The sequence below is a fragment of the Mustelus asterias genome, chromosome 27 (genome assembly GCF_964213995.1).
Source record: "Mustelus asterias chromosome 27, sMusAst1.hap1.1, whole genome shotgun sequence".
Classification (NCBI taxonomy): domain Eukaryota; kingdom Metazoa; phylum Chordata; class Chondrichthyes; order Carcharhiniformes; family Triakidae; genus Mustelus; species Mustelus asterias.
In genome coordinates this window covers 855,551-874,157 of record NC_135827.1, presented here as the reverse complement: position 1 = coordinate 874,157, position 18,607 = coordinate 855,551, and the positions used below count along the sequence as shown (strand labels likewise).

At 46.2% G+C, this 18,607-nt stretch overlaps 1 protein-coding gene across 3 annotated transcripts in view; it reads right to left on the bottom strand.

The window, feature by feature from the left end:
* The window catches only part of LOC144480058 (transmembrane protein 107-like), a 49,024-nt gene extending 31,235 nt beyond the window's left edge, over window positions 1-17,789 (bottom strand). For all 3 annotated transcript variants that reach the window (XR_013495606.1, XM_078199229.1, XM_078199230.1), the window contains exons 1-3: window positions 17,729-17,789; window positions 13,190-13,308; window positions 276-343 (exon numbers count right to left, since the gene is read on the bottom strand). Coding sequence is in view for 2 of the 3 variants with exons in the window: in XM_078199229.1 (XP_078055355.1) it covers window positions 276-343; window positions 13,190-13,276 (155 nt within the window). In the remaining variant the exon portion in view is untranslated. The remainder of the gene's footprint in view (window positions 1-275; window positions 344-13,189; window positions 13,309-17,728) is intronic.
* Between the last annotated feature and the right edge of the window lie 818 nt (window positions 17,790-18,607).

Here is an 18,607-nt window from a genome sequence, read left to right as displayed (position 1 = left end):
GATGCTGTCAGGCCTGCTGAGATTTTCCAGCATTTTCCGTTTTTGTTGAAGTTCCATACTAGTTCAGGGAGACTGGAGAAACCACCAAAGAGACATTCCCTTTAAGAGACTTTCGGAGAAGGTGTAGGAGAATGTTAATATGGAGATGTACAGTAAAGGGTCACCCTTGAATTGCTGGGATCAAAGTTTACATCACTACTCAAGGTGCTCAATCGCTGTGTTGAAAATATGCATAATGTCATTATGATATGCCCCTTCAGTGGTATAGTACTTACTCTGTGTCACGCCTTTGATACTGTTGAGGGGTGTAGGTGGGAGGAAGACAGGCCAGGACATTGTCCTTCTGCAACAGAGAAGGTATAAACATCTTGAGAATAAACTCCTCTTATCAAGCAAAACAAAATAAAGTACAAAAAATTGGAGTACATAAATGAGCCCTCCACGTAATGTAAATTTATACATGCAAATTTCTTAAGTTTATTTTTATTCATTTATGGGACATAGGCGTCGCTGGCTGGCCAGCATTTATTACCCATCCCAAGTTGCCCTTGGAGGGCAGTTGAGAGTCAACCACATTGCTGTGGCTCTGGAGTCATGTGCAGGCCAGATCAGGTAAGGACATCAGATTTCCTTTCCTAAAGGACATTAGTGAGTCAGATGGGTTTTTCCGACAATCGAGCTATTGCCTCTACCTCGCAGAGGCTGAGCGCCAACTCTCAGCTACTTCCTCCTACCTCCTGCTGGACCATGATCACACCACTGAACATCAAGCCATTATCTCCAACACCGTTATTGACCTCATTTCCTCTGGATGCCTTCCCCCCCCCCCCCACAACTTCCAACCTCAATCTCCCAACCCCAGACAACCCGCTTCTACCTACTTCAGCTTTGACAAAGGGTCATCTAGACTCAAAGCATCAGCTCTTTTCTCCCCAGCATAATCAAAGACCGCGCACACCCCGGACATACACTTTTCCACTTTATTCCTTAAGGTAAAAGATACAAAAGTCTGAGGACACATATCAACTAACTCAAGAACATAAAGTTCCCGGGTTCCTGGGACCCAGCAATATCTGGGATTTTCCCAAGGCCGAGAAACGGAGTGCTTGTTTGTGGAACATCTATAAACATTTAACTTTCATTAATCAAGACATCGGCAATACAAGATGATGTAAATTTTTCACTCACAACAGCAGATGGACATCATGAAGCAACGCCGAAAGAAATGGCCTCATGCCCCATTCTGCTCAGATGCCAACTAATGTATCTGCAGAGGACCCAGTGGGCATTTCTGTGCTGCAAATCAAAGATGTTGACCAGGTTTTCCCAATCAGGTTCAGATGTGCCCTCACTACAAACCAGCAAATTCACACTGTGAGAAATTGTTCATCTGCTCCATATGTGGGAAGGGTCTCACTTTGTCATCTGGCTTTTGGTCACACCATGAGATTAAAAAAATTGGTTAGTAAGAGTGAGGAGAGACTTCGGCCTTAGTGAGTCAGAGATCAAGTGAATATATTTGGTTCATAGTGGGAATTCAATTGGTAAATCAAGTTCAATTTTAGAGTCAAAGTCAGATTCTGACCTAGGACCAACAGTAAGTTAAATAGTCTAGTTGGGCAGAATTATTGGCAGTTAATTGTGAATCACCTGAATAGGTGTTGATTTTTGTAGCAAGAAGGCCAGCTGGAAAGTGACTCATCATAGCTCCATATAAAGTGCATGGTCAGAAAGAAGCACAGTCTGAGGGGAAACTTTGGCCTGAGTGAGACAAAGTGTATATATTTGAGAATTTGGTTCTAATTGGGATTTTGGTGCGTAGAGGGAAAGGTTTATTGCAAGAAGTGTGATTTAGTGCTGGGAGTTGGGTAATTTAGGCAGTTAGGGAAGGAAGGGAAAGAATAGTTGTTCTTTTTTTGCTTCTATCTTTCCAGCCTTCAGGAAGTGGTCTTACTCTGCTATGGAGAAGAAGCTACTTATTTAAGTGAATATCTTTGGCTAAGGTTTATTTTATTCCTAAGGTTCAAAATTGTATATCGACTGGTGATAAGGTATATATTTTAAAAATATATTCGATTGAAAAAGTAAAGCATGTGCCTGTAAAGAGGAAGGATAGGAAAGGTAGGATTCGGGAGCCGTGGATAACCAGTGAAATTGTGGGTCTAATCAAAAAGAAAAAAGAGGCATACATGGGGTCCAGGCAGCTAAAAACAGATGGAGCACTGGAGGAATACAGAGAAAGTAGAAAAGAACTCAAACAGGGAGTTAGAAGGGCAAAAAGGGTCACGAAATGTCCTTGGCAGACAGGATTAAGGAGAATCCTAAGGCATTCTATACATACGTTAGGAACAAGAGGGTTGTTAGGGAAAGAATTGGACCTCTCAGGGACAAAGGAGGGGAATTATGCTTAGAATCAAAGGAAGTAGGTGAGATCATAAAGGAATACTTTGCATCAGTATTCACAAAGGAGAGGGACATGTTGACTGGTAGTGTCTCAGAGAGACCCGTTAGAAAAAGATCTCAATTACAAGGGAGGAAGTGTTAGATTTTTTAGGAAACATTAAGACAGACAAATGCCCAGGGCCAGATGGCATCTATCCTAGACTCCTCAGGGAGGCAAAAAATGAAATTGCTGGGCCTCTAACAGAAATCTTTGTCTCTTCACTGGACACAGGTGAGGTCCCAGAGGATTGGAGGATAGCAAATGTGGTCCCATTATTTAAGAAGGGTAGCAAGGATAATCCAGGTAATTATAGGCCGATGAGCTTGACGTCCGTGGTAGGGAAATTGTTGGAGAAGATTCTTAGAGATAGGATATATGCGCATTTAGAACTGAATAATCTCATTGGCGATAGACAGCATGGTTTTGTACGAGGGAGGTCATGCCTCACAAAATTGGTAGAGTTTTTTGGGGAGGTGACAAAAATGATTGACGAGGGAAGGGCAGTGGATGTCGTCTATATGGATTTTAGTAAAGCGTTTGACAAGCTCCCTCATGGCAGGCTGGTGCAAAAGGTTAAATCTCACGGGATAAAAGGTGAGCTAGCTAGATGGGTGGAGAACTGGCTTAGCCATAGAAGACAGAGGGTAACAGTGGAGGGGTCTTTTTCCGGTTGGAGGTCTGTGACTAGTGGTGTTCCGCAGGCTCTGTACTGGGACCTCTGCTGTTTGTGATATATATAAATGATTTGGAGGAAGATGTAGCTGGTGTGATCAGTAAGTTTGCGGACGACACAAAGATTGCTGGAGTTGCGGATAGTGATGAACATTGTCAGAGAATACAGCAGGATATAGATAGGCTGGAATATTGGGTGGAGAAATGGCAGATGGAATTTAATCCAGATAAATGCGAAGTGATGCATTTCAGTAGATCTAATGTAAGGGGGAGCTAGACAATAAATGGCAGAACCATCAGGAGTATAGACACACAGAGGGACCTGGGTGTACAAGTCCACAGATCCTTAAAAGTGGCAGCACAGGTGGAGAGGGTGGTCAAGAAGGCATATGGCATGCTTGCCTTTATTGGACGAGGCATAGAATATAAAAGTTGGCATATGATGTTGCAGCTGTATAGAACGTTGGTTAGGCCACATTTGGAATACTGTGTCCAGTTCTGGTCGCCACACTACCAGAAGGACGTGGAGGCTTTGGAGAGAGTACAGAAAAGGTTTACCAGGATGTTGCCTGGTAAACTGGTTGTCTTAGCTATGGGGAGAGATTGGATAAACTGGGGTTGTTCTCCCTGGAAAGACGGAGGATGAGGGGCGACGTAATAGAGGTGTATAAAATTATGAAGGGCATAGATAGGGTGAACAGTGGGAAGCTTTTTCATAGGTCGGAGGTGACGAACACAAGGGGTCACGGGTTCAAGGTGAAGGGGGCAAGGGTCAACACAGATGTCAGGGGGATGTATTTTACACAGAGGATGGTGGGGGCCTGGAATGCACTGCCAAGCAAGGTGATTGAGGCGGACATGCTGGGATCATTTAAGACTTATCTAGATAGCCACATGAACAGACTGGGAATAGAGGGATACAAACGAATGGTCTAATTGGGCACATGAGCTGCGCAGGCTTGGAGGGCCGAAGGGCCTGTTCCTGTGCTGTATTGTTCTTTGTTTGTTCTATATAATTGAATTAAATAATTGTCCACTGGTCTACCACAGGGATTGGTGCTGGGTCCCTGTTGTTTGTAACGTACATTAATGATCTAGATGGGAATGTGGGGGGTATGATCAGTAACTTCTCAGATGACATGAAAATGTGTGATGAATAGTGAGGAGATAAGCCTTAGATTGCAGAATGATATAGACTGGCTGGCCAGATGGGTAGAACAGTGATAAATGAAATTTAAGCCTGTAAAGTGATACATTTTGGGAGGACTAACTAGGCAAGGGAACACACAATGAATTGTGGGATGCTAGGAAGTACAGAGAACCAGAGGGATCTTGGGTGCATGTCCAAAAATCCCTGAAGACAGCAGGACGGGTAGATAAGATAGTTAAGAAGACATGTGAGATACTTGACTTTGTTAGCTGAGGCATATAGTGTAAGAGCAGGAAGGTATGAAGAAGCTGTATAAAACGTTTGTTAGCGTACTGTGTGCAGTTCTAGTCACCAGACTATAGAAAGGATGTGATTGCATGAGAAAGGGTGCAGAGGAGATTCACCCGGATGTTGTCTGGACTGGAGTGTTTCAGCTATAAAGAGAGGCTGGTTGGGCTGGGTTGTTCTCCTTGGAGCAGAGAAGGCTGAGGGGGGACCTGATTGAGATGGACAAAATGATGAAGGACAGATAGGGTCGATAAGAAGAAACTTTTTCCCTGTAGTTGAGGGATCAATAATCAGGGGGCATTGATTTAAGGTAAGGGGCAGGAGATACAAAGAACAGTACAGCACAGGAAACAGGCCCTTCGGCCCTCCAAGCCTGTGCCGCTCCTTGGTCCAACTAGATCCAATGGGATGAAGCAGCAGTATAATATGAAGGGTACCATTCTTAGCAGTGTAGAGGATCAGAAGGACCTTGGGGTCCGGGTCCATAGGAGTCTTAAATCGGCCTCGCAGGTGGAGGATGCGGTCAAGAAGGCGTACGGCGTACTGGCCTTCATTAATCGAGGGATTGAGTTTAGGAGTCGGGAGATAATGCTGCAGCTTTATAGGACCCTGGTTAGACCCCACTTGGAGTACTGCGCGCAGTTCTGGTCACCTCATTACAGGAAAGATGTTGAAGCCATTGAAAGGGTGCAGAGGAGATTTACAAGGATGTTGCCTGGATTGGGGGGCATGCCTTATGAGGATAGGTTGAGGGAGCTTGGTCTCTTCTCCCTGGAGAGACGAAGGATGAGAGGTGACCTGATAGAGGTTTACAAGATGTTGAGAGGTCTGGATAGGGTAGACTCTCAGAGGCTATTTCCAAGGGCTGAAATGGTTGCTACGAGAGGACACAGGTTTAAGGTGCTGGGGGGTAGGTACAGAGGAGATGTCAGGGGTAAGTTTTTCACTCAGAGGGTGGTGGGTGAGTGGAATCGGCTGACGTCGGTGGTGGTGGAGGCAAACTCGTTGGGGTCTTTTAAGAGACTTCTGGATGAGTACATGGGATTTAATGGGATTGAGGGCTATAGATAGGCCTAGAGGTGGGGATGTGATCGGCGCAACTTGTGGGCCGAAGGGCCTGTTTGTGCTGTGGCTTTCTATGTTCTATACCAATCGTTTGTATTCCTCCATTCCCAGGCTGCTCATGTGACTATCCAGGTAAGTCTTAAACGATGTCAGCGTGCCTGCCTCCACCACCCTACTTGGCAGCGCATTCCAGGCCCCCACCACCCTCTGTGTAAAAAACATCCCTCTAATATCTGAGTTATACTTCGCCGCTCTCACCTTGAGCCCGTGACCCCTCGTGAACGTCACTTCTGATCTGGGAAAAAGCTTCCCACCGTTCACCCTATCTATCCCCTTCATAATCTTGTACACCTCTATTAGATCTCCCCTCATTCTCCGTCTTTCCAGGGAGAACAACCCCAGTTTACCCAATCTCTCCTTATAGCTAAGACCCTCCATACCAGGCAACATCCTGGTAAACCTTCTCTGCACTCTCTCCAATGCCTCCACGTCCTTCTGGTAGTGCGGCGACCAGAACTGGACGCAGTACTCCAAATGTGGCCTAACCAGCGTTCTATACAGCTGCAACATCAGACTCCAGCTTTTATACTCTATACCCCGTCCTATAAAGGCAAGCATACCATATGCCTTCTTCACCACCTTCTCCACCTGTGTTGCCACCTTCAAGGATTTGTGGACTTGCACACCTAGGTCCCTCTGTTTCTATACTCCTGATGACTCTGCCATTTATTGTATAACTCCTCCCTACGTTAATTCTTCCAAAATGCATCACTTCGCATTTATCCGGATTAAACTCCATCTGCCACCTCTCCGCCCAATTTTCCAGCCTATCTATATCCTGCTGTATTGCCCGACAATGCTCTTCGCTATCCGCAAGTCCAGCCATCTTCGTGTCATCCGCAAACTTGCTGAATATACCAGTTACACCTTCTTCCAAATCATTTATATATATCACAAATAGCAGAGGTCCCAGTACAGAGCCCTGCGGAACACCACTGGTCACAGACCTCCAGCCGGAAAAAGACCCTTCGACCACTACCCTCTGTCTCCTATGGCCAAGCCAGTTCTCCACCCATCTAGCCACTTCTCTTTGTATCGCATGAGCCTTAACCTTCTTAACCAACCTGCCATGTGGGACTTTGTCAAATGCCTTACTGAAATCCATACAGACGACATCCACGGCCCTTCCTTCATCAACCGTTTTTGTCATTTCCTCAAAAAACTCCACCAAATTTGTAAGGCACGACCTCCCTCTTACAAAACCATGCTGTCTGTCACTAATGAGATTGTTCCGTTCTAAATGCACATACATCCTGTCTCTAAGAATCCTCTCCAACAACTTCCCTACCACGGACGTCAGGCTCACCGGCCTATAATTTCCTGGGTTATCCCTGCAACCCTTCTTAAACAACGGGGCCACATTCGCTATCCTCCAATCCTCAGGGACCTCACCCGTGTCCAAAGAAGCGACAAATATTTCCGTCAGAGGCCCAGCAATTTCATCTCTCGTCTCCCTGAGCAGTCGAGGATAGATGCCATCAGGCCCTGGGGCTTTGTCAGTTTTAATGTTCCCTAAAAAACCTAACACTTCCTCTCTTGTAATGGAGATTTTCTCTAACGGGTCAACACCTCCCTCCGAGACACTCCCGGTTAACACGCCCCTCTCCTTCGTGAATACCGATGCAAAGTATTCATTTAGGATCTCCCCTATTCCCTTGGGTTCTAAGCATAATTCCTCTCCTTTGTCCCTGAGAGGTCCGATTTTCTCCCTGACAACTCTTTTGTTCCTAACGTATGAATAGAATGCATTAGGATTCTCCTTAATCCTGCCTGCCAGGAACATCTCGTGACCTCTTTTTGCCCTTCTAACTCCCCATTTGAGTTCTTTCCTACTCTCTCTGTATTCCTCCAGAGCTCCATCTGTTTTCTGTTGCCTGGACTTAACGTACGCCTCCCTTTTCATTTTAATCAGATCCTCAATTTCCCTGGTTATCCACGGCTCTCGAATCCGACCTTTCCTATCTTTCCTTTTTACAGGCACATGCCTATCCTGCAGCCTTATCAATAGTTCCTTAAAAGACTCCCACATGCCAGACACGGACTTACCCTCGAACATCCTCTCCCAATCAACATCCACCAATTCCTGCCTAATCCGGCTGTAGTTAGCCTTCCCCCAATTTAGCACCCTGCCCGTAGGACAGCACTCATCCTTGTCCATTACTATCCTAAAGTTAACAGAGTTGTGGTCACTATTTGCCACATGTTCCCCTACCGAAACTTTGACGACCTGACCAGGCTCATTTCCCAGAACTAGGTCCAGTATAGCCCCCTCTCTAGTCGGGCTATCTACATACTGTTCCAAAGAACCTTCCAGTACGCATTTTACAAATTCCTCCCCGTCCGGACCCCCAGCTCTAAGCACTTTCCAGTCTGTGCCAGGGAAATTAAAGTCCCCCACTACAACAACCCTATTTTTCTGCACCTATCCAGAATCTCCTGACATATCCTTTCCTCCACTTCCCGTGGGCTGTTGGGTGGTCTGTAGTACACCCCCAGCATAGTGACTGCACCCTTCCTGTTTCTGAGTTCCACCCACAGCGACTCAGTACATGATCCCTCTAAGTTGTCTACCCTCTGCACCGCGGTAATATGCTCCTTAACTAATATCGCTACTCCCCCACCTTTTAGAGACAATCTGAGGAAAACAATTTTCAAAGGGTGATGGGAGCCTGGAACACACTGCCTGGGTGGGTAGTAATGGAAGGAAACCTTGCAACCTTTAAAAATACATGGATGAGCACTTGAAACATCATAACATTCAAGCTTATGGGCCAAGTGCTGGAAAATGGGATTAGAATAGAAAGGTTCTTGATGGGTGGCGCAGACATGATGGGCTGAAGGGCCTCTTTCTGTGCTGTAAAACTCTATGATTCTCTGACCTACCACTTATCCTGAGACTGTGACCCCCTTATTCTAGACCTTCCAGCCAAGGGATACATCATCCCTGCTTTGTCTGTCCAGCCCTGGCAGAACTGTATAAAATTATGTTTCTGTTTTCACAAAATAACCTCCCAGTTCCATTTATCCATCATTACTTTTTAAAATTCATTCATGGGATATGGGTGTCACGGGCGGGGCCAGCATTTATCACCCATCCCCAAGGGCAATTATGTGTCTACTACAATGCTGTGGGTCATGTAGGCCAGACCGAATAAGGATGGCAGATTTCCTTCTCTAAAGGACATCAGTGAATCAGATGGGATTTTATGACAATTGACCATGGTTTCATGGTCATCGTTAGATTTTTATTCAACTCAAATTCCACCATCTGCCACGGTGGGATTCGAACCTAAGTCCCCAGGTCATTGCTCTGGGTCTCTGGACAATACAAATTTGCCTCCCCTTGTCCTTGTTGATTTATATCTGAGATGTTAGAGGACAGGGTCAATTTAAAATTCTCATCCTCATATTTAAGTTGTTTCATCGCTATCCATCTCAGTAGAGTCATAGTCATAGAGGTTTACTGCATGGAAACAGGCCCTTCGGCCCAACTTGTCCATGCTGCCCTTTTTTTTAAAAACCCAATTGCCCGCATTTGGCCCATATCCCCCTATACCCATCATACCCACGTAACTATCTAAATGCTTTTTAAAAGATAAAATTGTACCCGCCTCTACTACCACCTCTGGCGGCTTGTTCCAGACACTCACCACCCTCTGTGTGAAAAAATTGCCCCTCTGGACACTTTTGCATCTCTCCCTTCTCACCTCTAGTTTTAGACTCCCCTACCTTTGGGAAAAGATATTGACTATCTACCTTGTCTATGCCCCTCATTATTTTATAGACCTCTATAAGGTCACCCCTCAGCCTCCTACGCTCCAGAGAGAAAAGTCCCAGTCTATTCAGCCTCTCCTTATAACTCAATCCATCAAGTGTCGGTCGCATCCTAGTAAATCTTAATCTCATCCGAGTAAATCTTAATCTCATCCAGTCCTCCTACTGTATTCAAGTTTGCGGACGACACAAAACTGGCAGGACTTGCAGATAGTGAGGAACATTGTCAGAGGCTACAGAAGGATATAGATAGGCTGGAAATTTGGGCAAAGAAATGGCAGATGGAGTTCAATCCTGATAAATGCGAAGTGATGCATTTTGGTGGGAATAATGTAGGGAGGAGCTACACGATAAATGGAAGAACCATAAAGGGTGCAGAGACGCAGAGGGACCTGGGTGTGCAAGTCCACAGATCTTTGAAGGTGACGTCACAGGTGGAGAAGGTGGTGAAGAAGGCATATGGCATGCTTGCCTTTATAGGACGGGGCATAGAGTATAAAAGTTGGGGTCTGATGTTGCAGATGTATAGAACGTTGGTTTGGCCGCATTTGGAATACTGCGTCCAGTTCTGGTCGCCACACTACCAGAAGGACGTGGAGGCTTTGGAGAGAGTACAGAGGAGGTTTACCAGGATGTTGCCTGGTATGGAGGGGCTTGGTTATGAGGAGAGATTGGGGAAACTGGGGTTGTTCTCCTTGGAAAGACGGAGGATGAGGGGAGACTTAATAGAGGTGTATAAAATTATGAAAGGCATAGATAGGGTGAACGGTGGGAAGCTTTTCCCCGGGTCGGTGGTGACGTTCACGAGGGGTCATAGGTTCAAGGTGAAGGGGGGGAGGTTTAACACAGATATCAGAAGGACATATTTTACACAGAGGGTCGTGGGGGCCTGGAATGTGTTGCCGGGCAAGGTGGTGGAGGCGGACACACTGGGAACGTTTAAGACTTATCTAGACAGCTATATGAACGGAGTGGGAATGGAGGGATACAAAAGAGTGGTCTAGTTTGGACTAGGGAGCGGCGCGGGCTAATTGTTCTTTGTTTCTCGTTTCAAGGCTTCATTCTATGATCATCTTGCTGGTGCCAGTACAGAGCGAGACTGCGGATAGTTGGGAACCTGTCTCGGGGGCAGGGAATTCAGATGGTGTTCGTAAAGCAGAAGTGGAAATGAATAGGGTTGGGAAGCATTTTCCGATCAGGGCCAGTGTGATCTCCTGGACTCGTTTCGATCGCCTCAGGGGATCGGAGAGGAATTTCCCAGATTTTTTTTTTTCCCCATATTGGCCCTGGGGTTTTCACTCTGGGTTTTCGCCTCTCCCTGGAGATCACATGGTCTGGAATGGGGGGGTGGGGGTGAGTTAATAGGTTGTGATGAACAAAGCATCGTAGCTGTGAGGGACAGCTCGGTGGATAGGATATTAGGATGTAGATAGGCTGGAAAATTGGGCGGGAATCCTGGATTCAGGATTCAATCCTGGACCGGGGAGCGGCGTGGGCTTGGAGGGCCGAAGGGCCTGTTCCTGTGCTGTATTGTTCTTTGTTCTTCCAACTCTGATCTCATCCACATTTTCTCCTCTCACTTCTGATTGCCAGAACCTCTCTGACTTTTCTCTCAATTCTTCTTAATCCTTCTTAAAATGCTCAACCCTCCTAATTAGCTTCTTCTTTGGTTTCACATCCATTTTCAGCTGAAGACACTTCTGTAAAATACTTTGGAATGATTTTCTACATGACAAACTCCTTGACATCCAGACATAAGAACATAAGAACGTAAGAAGATAAGAAATAGGAGCAGGAGTAGGCCATCTAGCCCCTCGAACCTGCCCCGCCATTCAATAAGATCATGGCTGATCTGAAGTGGATCAGTTCCACTTATCCCCCTGATCCCTATAACCCCTAACTCCCTTACCGATCAGGAATCCACCTATCCGTGATTTAAACATATTCAGCGAGGTCGCCTCCACCACTTCAGTGGGCAGAGAATTCCAGAGATTCACCACCCTCTGAGAGAAGAAGTTCCTCCTCAACTCTGCCCTAAACTGACCCCCCTTTATTTTGAGGCTGTGCCCGCTAGTTCTAGCTTCCTTTCTAAGTGGAAAGAATCTCTCCACCACTACCCTATCCAGCCCCTTCATTATCTTATAGGTCTCTATAAGATCCCCCTCAGCCTTCTAAATTCCAACGAGTACAAACCCAATCTGCTCAGTCTCTCCTCATAGTGAACACCCCTCATCTCTGGTATCAACCTGGTGAACCTTCTCTGCACTCCCTCCAAGGCCAATATATCCTTCTGCAAATAAGGGGACCAAGACTGCACACAGTATTCCAGCTGCGGCCTCACCAATGCCCTGTACAGAACATCCTTGCTGTTGACATTTTTCTACCAGCTCCAAATGCTGCCTGCTAAGTAATTGGCTTCTGTTGGGGCTGTGTTTCACCTAACTAGAACCTAACAGTGCAGAAGGAGACCATTTGGCCCATTGAGTCTGTACTGACTCTCTGACAGAGCATCTTACCTAGGCAAACCCTCACCTCATCCCCATAACCCCATGTATTTATCCTGTTAATCTGATTGGCGGGCAGTGACTAGTAAGGGATCACTGCTAGGACCGTAACTGTTCACATTATATATTAATGATTTAGAAGAAATGTATTGGGCGGGATTTTCTGGCCTCCCTCGCCCTGAAACCGGAAAATCCCGTCTGAGGTCAACAGACCTTTCCATGTTCTTCACGCCCCTCGCCCGCTATGATTCCCATGGTGGGCGGAACGGGAAAACTCGCCCCATTATTTCCAAATTTGCAAATGATACAAAGTTGGGTGGGAGGGTGAGCTGTGAGGAGGATGCAGAGATGCTTCGGTGTGATTTGGACAGGATGAGGGTGTGGGCATCGGCATGGCAGATATGGTATAACATGGATAAATGTAAGATTATCCACTTTGGTAGCAATAAAATGAAGACAGATTATTACTTGAATGGGTGTAAATTGAAAGAGATGGATACTCAGCAATATCTTGGCGTCCCTGTGCATCAGTCACTGAAAGTAAATGCACAGGCACAGCAGGCAGTAAAGAAGGCAAATGGTACGTTGGCCTTCATAGTGAGAGGATTGAATATAGGGATAGGGATGTTTTAGTGCAATTGTAAAGGCGTTGGTGAGGTCACACCTGGAGTATTGTGTGCAGTTTTGGTGTCCTTATCTGAGGAAGAATGTCCTTGCTAGAGAGGAAGTACAGTGAAGGCTTACCAGGCGGATTCCTGGGATGGCAGGTCTGTCAAATGAGGAGAGACTAAATTGGTTAGGATTATATTCACTGGAGTTTAGAAGAGTGAGAGGGGATCTCATAGAAACTTATAAAAATTCTAACAGGGTGAGACATTCAGAAAGAATGTTCACAATGGTGGGGGAGTCTAGAAATAGGGGTCATAGTTTGAGGATAAGGGGTAAATCTTTTAGAGCTTAGAGGCGAGGAGAATTTCTTCACCCAGAGAGTGGTGAATGTGTGGAATTCACTAACCCAGAAAGTAGTTGAAGCCAAAATGTTGTGAGATTTCAAAAAGAAATGAGATATAGCTCTGGGGGCTAAAGGGCTCAAGGGAAATGGGGGTGGGGGGGGAGCGGAAGGGGGAAATCAGGATATTGAATTTGATGATCAGCCATGACCATAATAAATGCCAGGAAATTGTTCCCCATATGTTCCTGCCATTGCCGTTTTTTGCCAAACTCCTTACTTACCCTAGACCAAAAGATGTTGATGACAATGATTAAATGAGCAATGAGTGTCAGGAACCGGGATGGTATCAAGCTGCTTGGTATTGGCATTGCCAATTATGGTTCATCGGCTCCACTTCTACCTGTGAAAAGATAGATTTTGGAAAGGGTGAGTTCCAGATTTTCACTACCGCTGGTGTAAAATTTCAGTTTTGTGCAAAAGGTTCTCACAATTCTTTAAGGGTCAGGTCAGGACTTCATTCATCAAAGCATAACTTCCTTACGTTTGAATTCCATTGATTACTGTGACCTAGTCATTTACCCAAATTCCTATGTTCCTTGCCATTTTGAAAATATACCTTTTTTTCTTTTTCATATCTGAAGTGGATCAGAAATAAAGGCTGGAAAACCTTAAGTCTATATGGAAAATGCAAGAAGTCAGGTACTGCGAGGAAGGTTGGGACAGTGTAACAACAAGAAGTTCTCTGCTGCCACAAAAGCGGGGACTACTGATAAGAAGTGGCATGGTGGCACAGTGGTTAGCACTGCTGCCTCACTGTGTGGGTTTCCTCCCACAGTCCAAAGATGTGCAGGTTAGGCTGATTGGCCATGGTAAATTGCCCATTAGTGTCCCAAGATGTGTAGGTTGGGTGCATTAGCCTTGGCCAATGCATAGTTACGAGGATAAGGGCAGGGGGATAGACTCTTTCAGAGTCAGTGCAGACTCAATGGGCTAAATGGCCTCCTTCTGCACTGTAGAGATTTTATGGTTCTAAGAACATAAGAACTAGGAGCAGGAGTACGCAACTCAGCACCTCGAGCCTGCTCCGCCATTCAATATGACCATGACTGCTCTTGTCTTGGCCTCAACTGTACTTTCTTGCACATTCTCCATCACCATTACTAATTTAAAAATCTGTCTAACTCCTGCGTAAATTTACTCAATGTCCCAGTATCCACCGCATCTGGGGTCGTGAATTCCACTGATTCATGATCCTCCTCATCTCTGTTCTAAATCTCCTAAATATCCCAAAACTACAACCTGTCATTCTAAATTGCCCCACAAGAGGAAACATCTTCTCTACATCTACCCTGTCAATCTCCTTTAGCATCTTGAATACTTCAATCAGATCTCCCCTCGTTCTTCTAAATTCCAGCGAGTATAGGCTTAAACTGCTCACTCTCTCTTCACAAGACAAACCCCTCATCTCTGGAATCAATCTAGTGAACCTCCTCTAAACTGCCTCCAAACCAACTAAATTCTTCAAGGGATCAAAACTCATAGAACCCCTACAGTACAGAAAGAGGTCATTCGGCCGTCAACAACAATCCCACCCAGGTCCTATCCCCATAACCCCACATATTTACCCTGCTAATCTCTCTGAAACTAAGGGGCAATTTAGCATAGCCAATCAACATAACCCGAACATCTTTGGACTATGGGAGGAAACCGGAACACCCAGAGGAAGCCCACGCAGACACAGGGAGAACGTGCAAACTCGAAGCTGGAATTGAACCTGGGTCCCTTGCGCTGTGAGGCAGCAGTGCTAACCACTGTGCCACCGTGCCACCCACCACTGTACCACCATGCCGCCTGTGCACAATACTCCAGAAGTGGTGTCACTAATGCTTTGTACAGTTGCATCAACACTTACTTTTGTATTCCCTTTTGCAATAAATGTCAAAATCCCATTTGTCTTTCTCATTAACTGCTGTACCTGTATATTAGTTTTCTGTGATTCATACACCCATATCCGTCTGCACTGAAGCATTCTGAAGTTTCTCTCCATTTAGATTAGATGCCTTTCTATTTTTCCGACCAAAATGGATAATCTTACACTTATCCACATTAAACTTCTTCTGCCAAAGTTTGGCGAGGGGAATGTGCAACAAGACCTGGGCATCCTCGTACACGAGTCACTGAATGTAAACATAGAGGTACAGCAGGCAGTAAAAAAGGCAAATGGTATGATGGCTTCATAGGAGAGGATTCGATTCGTGGGGCGGCACAGTAGCACGGTGGTTAGCACTGCTGCTTCACAGCTCCAGGGACCTGGGTTCGATTCCCGGCTTGGGTCACTGTCTGTGTGGAGTTTGCACATTCTCCTCGTGTCTGCGTGGGTTTCCTCCGGGTGCTCCGGTTTCCTCCCACAGTCCAAAGATGTGCGGGTTAGGTTGATTGGCCATGCTAAAATTGCCCCTTAGTGTCCTGGGATGCGTAGATTAGAGGGATTAGTGGGTAAAATATGTAGGGATATGGGGGTAGGGCCTGGGTGGGATTGTGGTCGGTGCAGACTCGATGGGCCGAATGGCCTCTTTCTGTACTGTAGGGTTTCTATGATTCTATTTCTATGATTCTCTGATTGCAGGAGCAGGGATGTCTTGACGCAATTATATAGGGCCTTGGTGAGGTCACACCTGGAATATTGCATGCGGTTTTGGTCTCCTTATCTGAGGAAGGATTTTGATTTGGTTTATTATTGTCACACGTATTGGGATACAATGAAAAATATTGTTTCTTGCACGCTATACAGAGCATACCGTTCATAGAGTACATAAGGGAGAAGGAAAGGATAGGGTGCAGAATATAGTCCTGCAATTACAGATAGGATGAAGAGAAAGATCAGCTTAATACATGATAGGACCATTCAAAAGTCTGATGGCCGCAAGGAAGAAGCTGTTCTCGAGTCAGTTGGTACGTGCTCTCAGACTTCTGATTCTTTTTCTTGACACAAGGTGGAAGAGAACATGTGCGTGAATCTCTGGAATTCTCTGCCCATTGAAGTGGTGGAGGCTTCCTCGTTGAATATGTTTAAATCACGGGTAGATAGTTTTCTGATCGATAAGGGAATTAGGGGTTATGGGGAGCAGGCGGGTAAGTGGAACTGATTCGCTTCAGATCAGCCATGATCTTGTTGAATGGCGGGGCAGGCTCGAAGGGCCAGATGGCCTACTCCTGCTCCTATTTCTTATGTTCTTATATGATGCGTGCAGAGGTTTACCAGACTAATTCCTGGGATGGCAGGATTGACATACGAGGAGAGATTGAGTTGAAGTCTCAAAACATCAGGTTAAAGTCCAACAGGTTTATTTGGAATCATGAGCTTTCGGAGCACTATCCTTCATCAGGTGAGTGGAGAGGTAGGTTTCACAAACAGGGCATATATAGACAAAGACGCAATTGCAAGGTAATGGTTGGAATGTGAGTCTTTACGGGTAATCAAGTCTTTAAAGGTATAGACAATGCGAGTGGAGAGAGGGATAATCACAGGTTAAAGAGATGTGAATTGTCTCAAGCCAGGAGACTGGTATGATTTTGCAGGCCTAGGCTAAATGGTGGGGGTTACACGTACTGTGAGATGAACCCAAGATCCCGATTGAGGCCATCCTTATGCATGCGGAACTTGGCTATCAGTTTCTGCGTTGTCGTGTGTCTTGAAGGCTGTCTTAGAGAACGCCTACCCGAAGATCAGAGGCTGAATGCCCGTAACTGCTGAAGTGTTCCCAGATTGAAAGGGAACATTCCTGCCTGGTGATTGTCGCGTGGTGTCCATTCATCCGTTGTCATAGCGTCTGCATGGTCTCGCCGATGTACGACGCCTTAGGATGTCCTTTTTGCAGCGTATGAGGTCGACAACGTTGGCTGAGTCTCATGAGTATGTGCCGTGTACCTGGTGGGTGGTGCTCTCACGTGCGATGGTGTGGGACTCAGGTTTATTGCCCTCAAACTTAATTTGAAATTCTTCCCTTGAGGATCCTTAACTACAAGATCATATGGATGGCCCGACTAGAGAGGGAGCAAAACTTGACCTCCTCTTGGGAAATAAGAAAGGGCAGGTGACAGAGTGATCACTTTGGGACCAGTGACCATAATTCCATTAGTTTTAAGATGATGTGGAGATGCTGGCGTTGGACTGGGGTGGACACAGTAAGAAATCTCACAACACCAGGTTAAAGTCCAACAGGTTTATTTGGTATTACGAGCTTTTGGAGCGCTGCTCCTTCATCAAGTGAGTGAGACTCACCTGAATAACTCAGGGTATTGAGGCCCTGGTCAAGAAAAAGGAGGAGGCATGTGACATGCATAGGGGTCAAGTGGATGCCTTGAAGAGTGTAAAGGGTATCAGAGTAGAGTTGAAAGAAATCAGGAGGGCAAAAAGGGGACACGAGATTGCATTGGCAGATAAGGCAAAGGAGAATCCAAAGAGCTTCAACAAATACACAAAGGGCAAATGAGTAACTAGGGAGAGAGTAGGGCCTCTTAAGCATCAACATGGGAGGGGAGAGATGGGGGGGGGGGGGGGAAGAGATGGGGGGGGGGGAGAGATGGGGGGGGGGGGGAGAGATGGGGTGCTCGCTGGAGCCTCAAACAAGATGGCGGCGGGTTGCCCGGGTAACCGCGGCCTCAAACTCGCTCCAAACACAAAGAAGCAGACGCGGATCCGGTACTCCCCTATCACCCCCCCGGCACATCCCACACCCCCCCCCCGGTGCACCCCCTTCCCCCCCGGTGCACCCCCTTCCCCCCGGTCCACCCCCGATCCTCCCCCTTCTCTCTCTCACCTCGGGCCCGGGAAACGATCTGCTGCCGCTGGAGGAGCTGCACCTGCGCACTGAATGGCCGGTGTCCGCATTGGGCGGGTTCTATCCCGCGGTGCAGTGTGGGTAGGGGCGGCGCCATTTGCCTCGAGTGTGAGTGGGAGTGAGCTGAAGTTTTTTTGTGCCTCCTGATGGCGCCCGGCTTGGTGAGCAAGGGCTGAGTTATTCTGATGAGACCCTTTCCAATCCTGGATTGAAAAGTTCAAATAGGTCGTGAGGAAGATGAGCGCGAGTTTAGGAAGGTGATAACCCATTCAATGACTGGAACATATCGGCAGGAAATGCGAAAATGATGGACGTGTGAAGATTAACGAGTTTATCGAGCCTTTGGCATTAAGATGTTCAAGCAGCAGCTCACCCCATTCCTCAATTGTCACATTAATCAGATTATTGATCTTATATAATACATCCCACCTCTTATGCCTTAATTATTCCATTTAATTAGTTATTCAGAATTTTCTTGATGCACTCAAAGCACACTTTTCCAAAGAGGGCAGTAGACTCGGGAGACGTTTGTGTCCAGGGTGTATGTCACATCTGGATTGAACGTTGTTGTGGCTGTAGAGGCCGACTTGTGAGTGGCAGTCCTTTCTGGTCCAGTTGGTATAGATGAATGGCAGAGGCCTGACGTCAACTGATTCCAACAACATCTAAAACAGGCAGCCCTGTTTTAAAATCATAAATAGGGCATCAATCCCACAGGAAGGAAACATCGATAATAAAAAAATATGAGACATAAAAAACAATGTAAAGTTAGTTCCAAATTTGCTATAAATTGGAATGAGGATTTCCAAAAATGACATTGTAACGTAGATGCACACACAGGATGGACTGTAATAATGG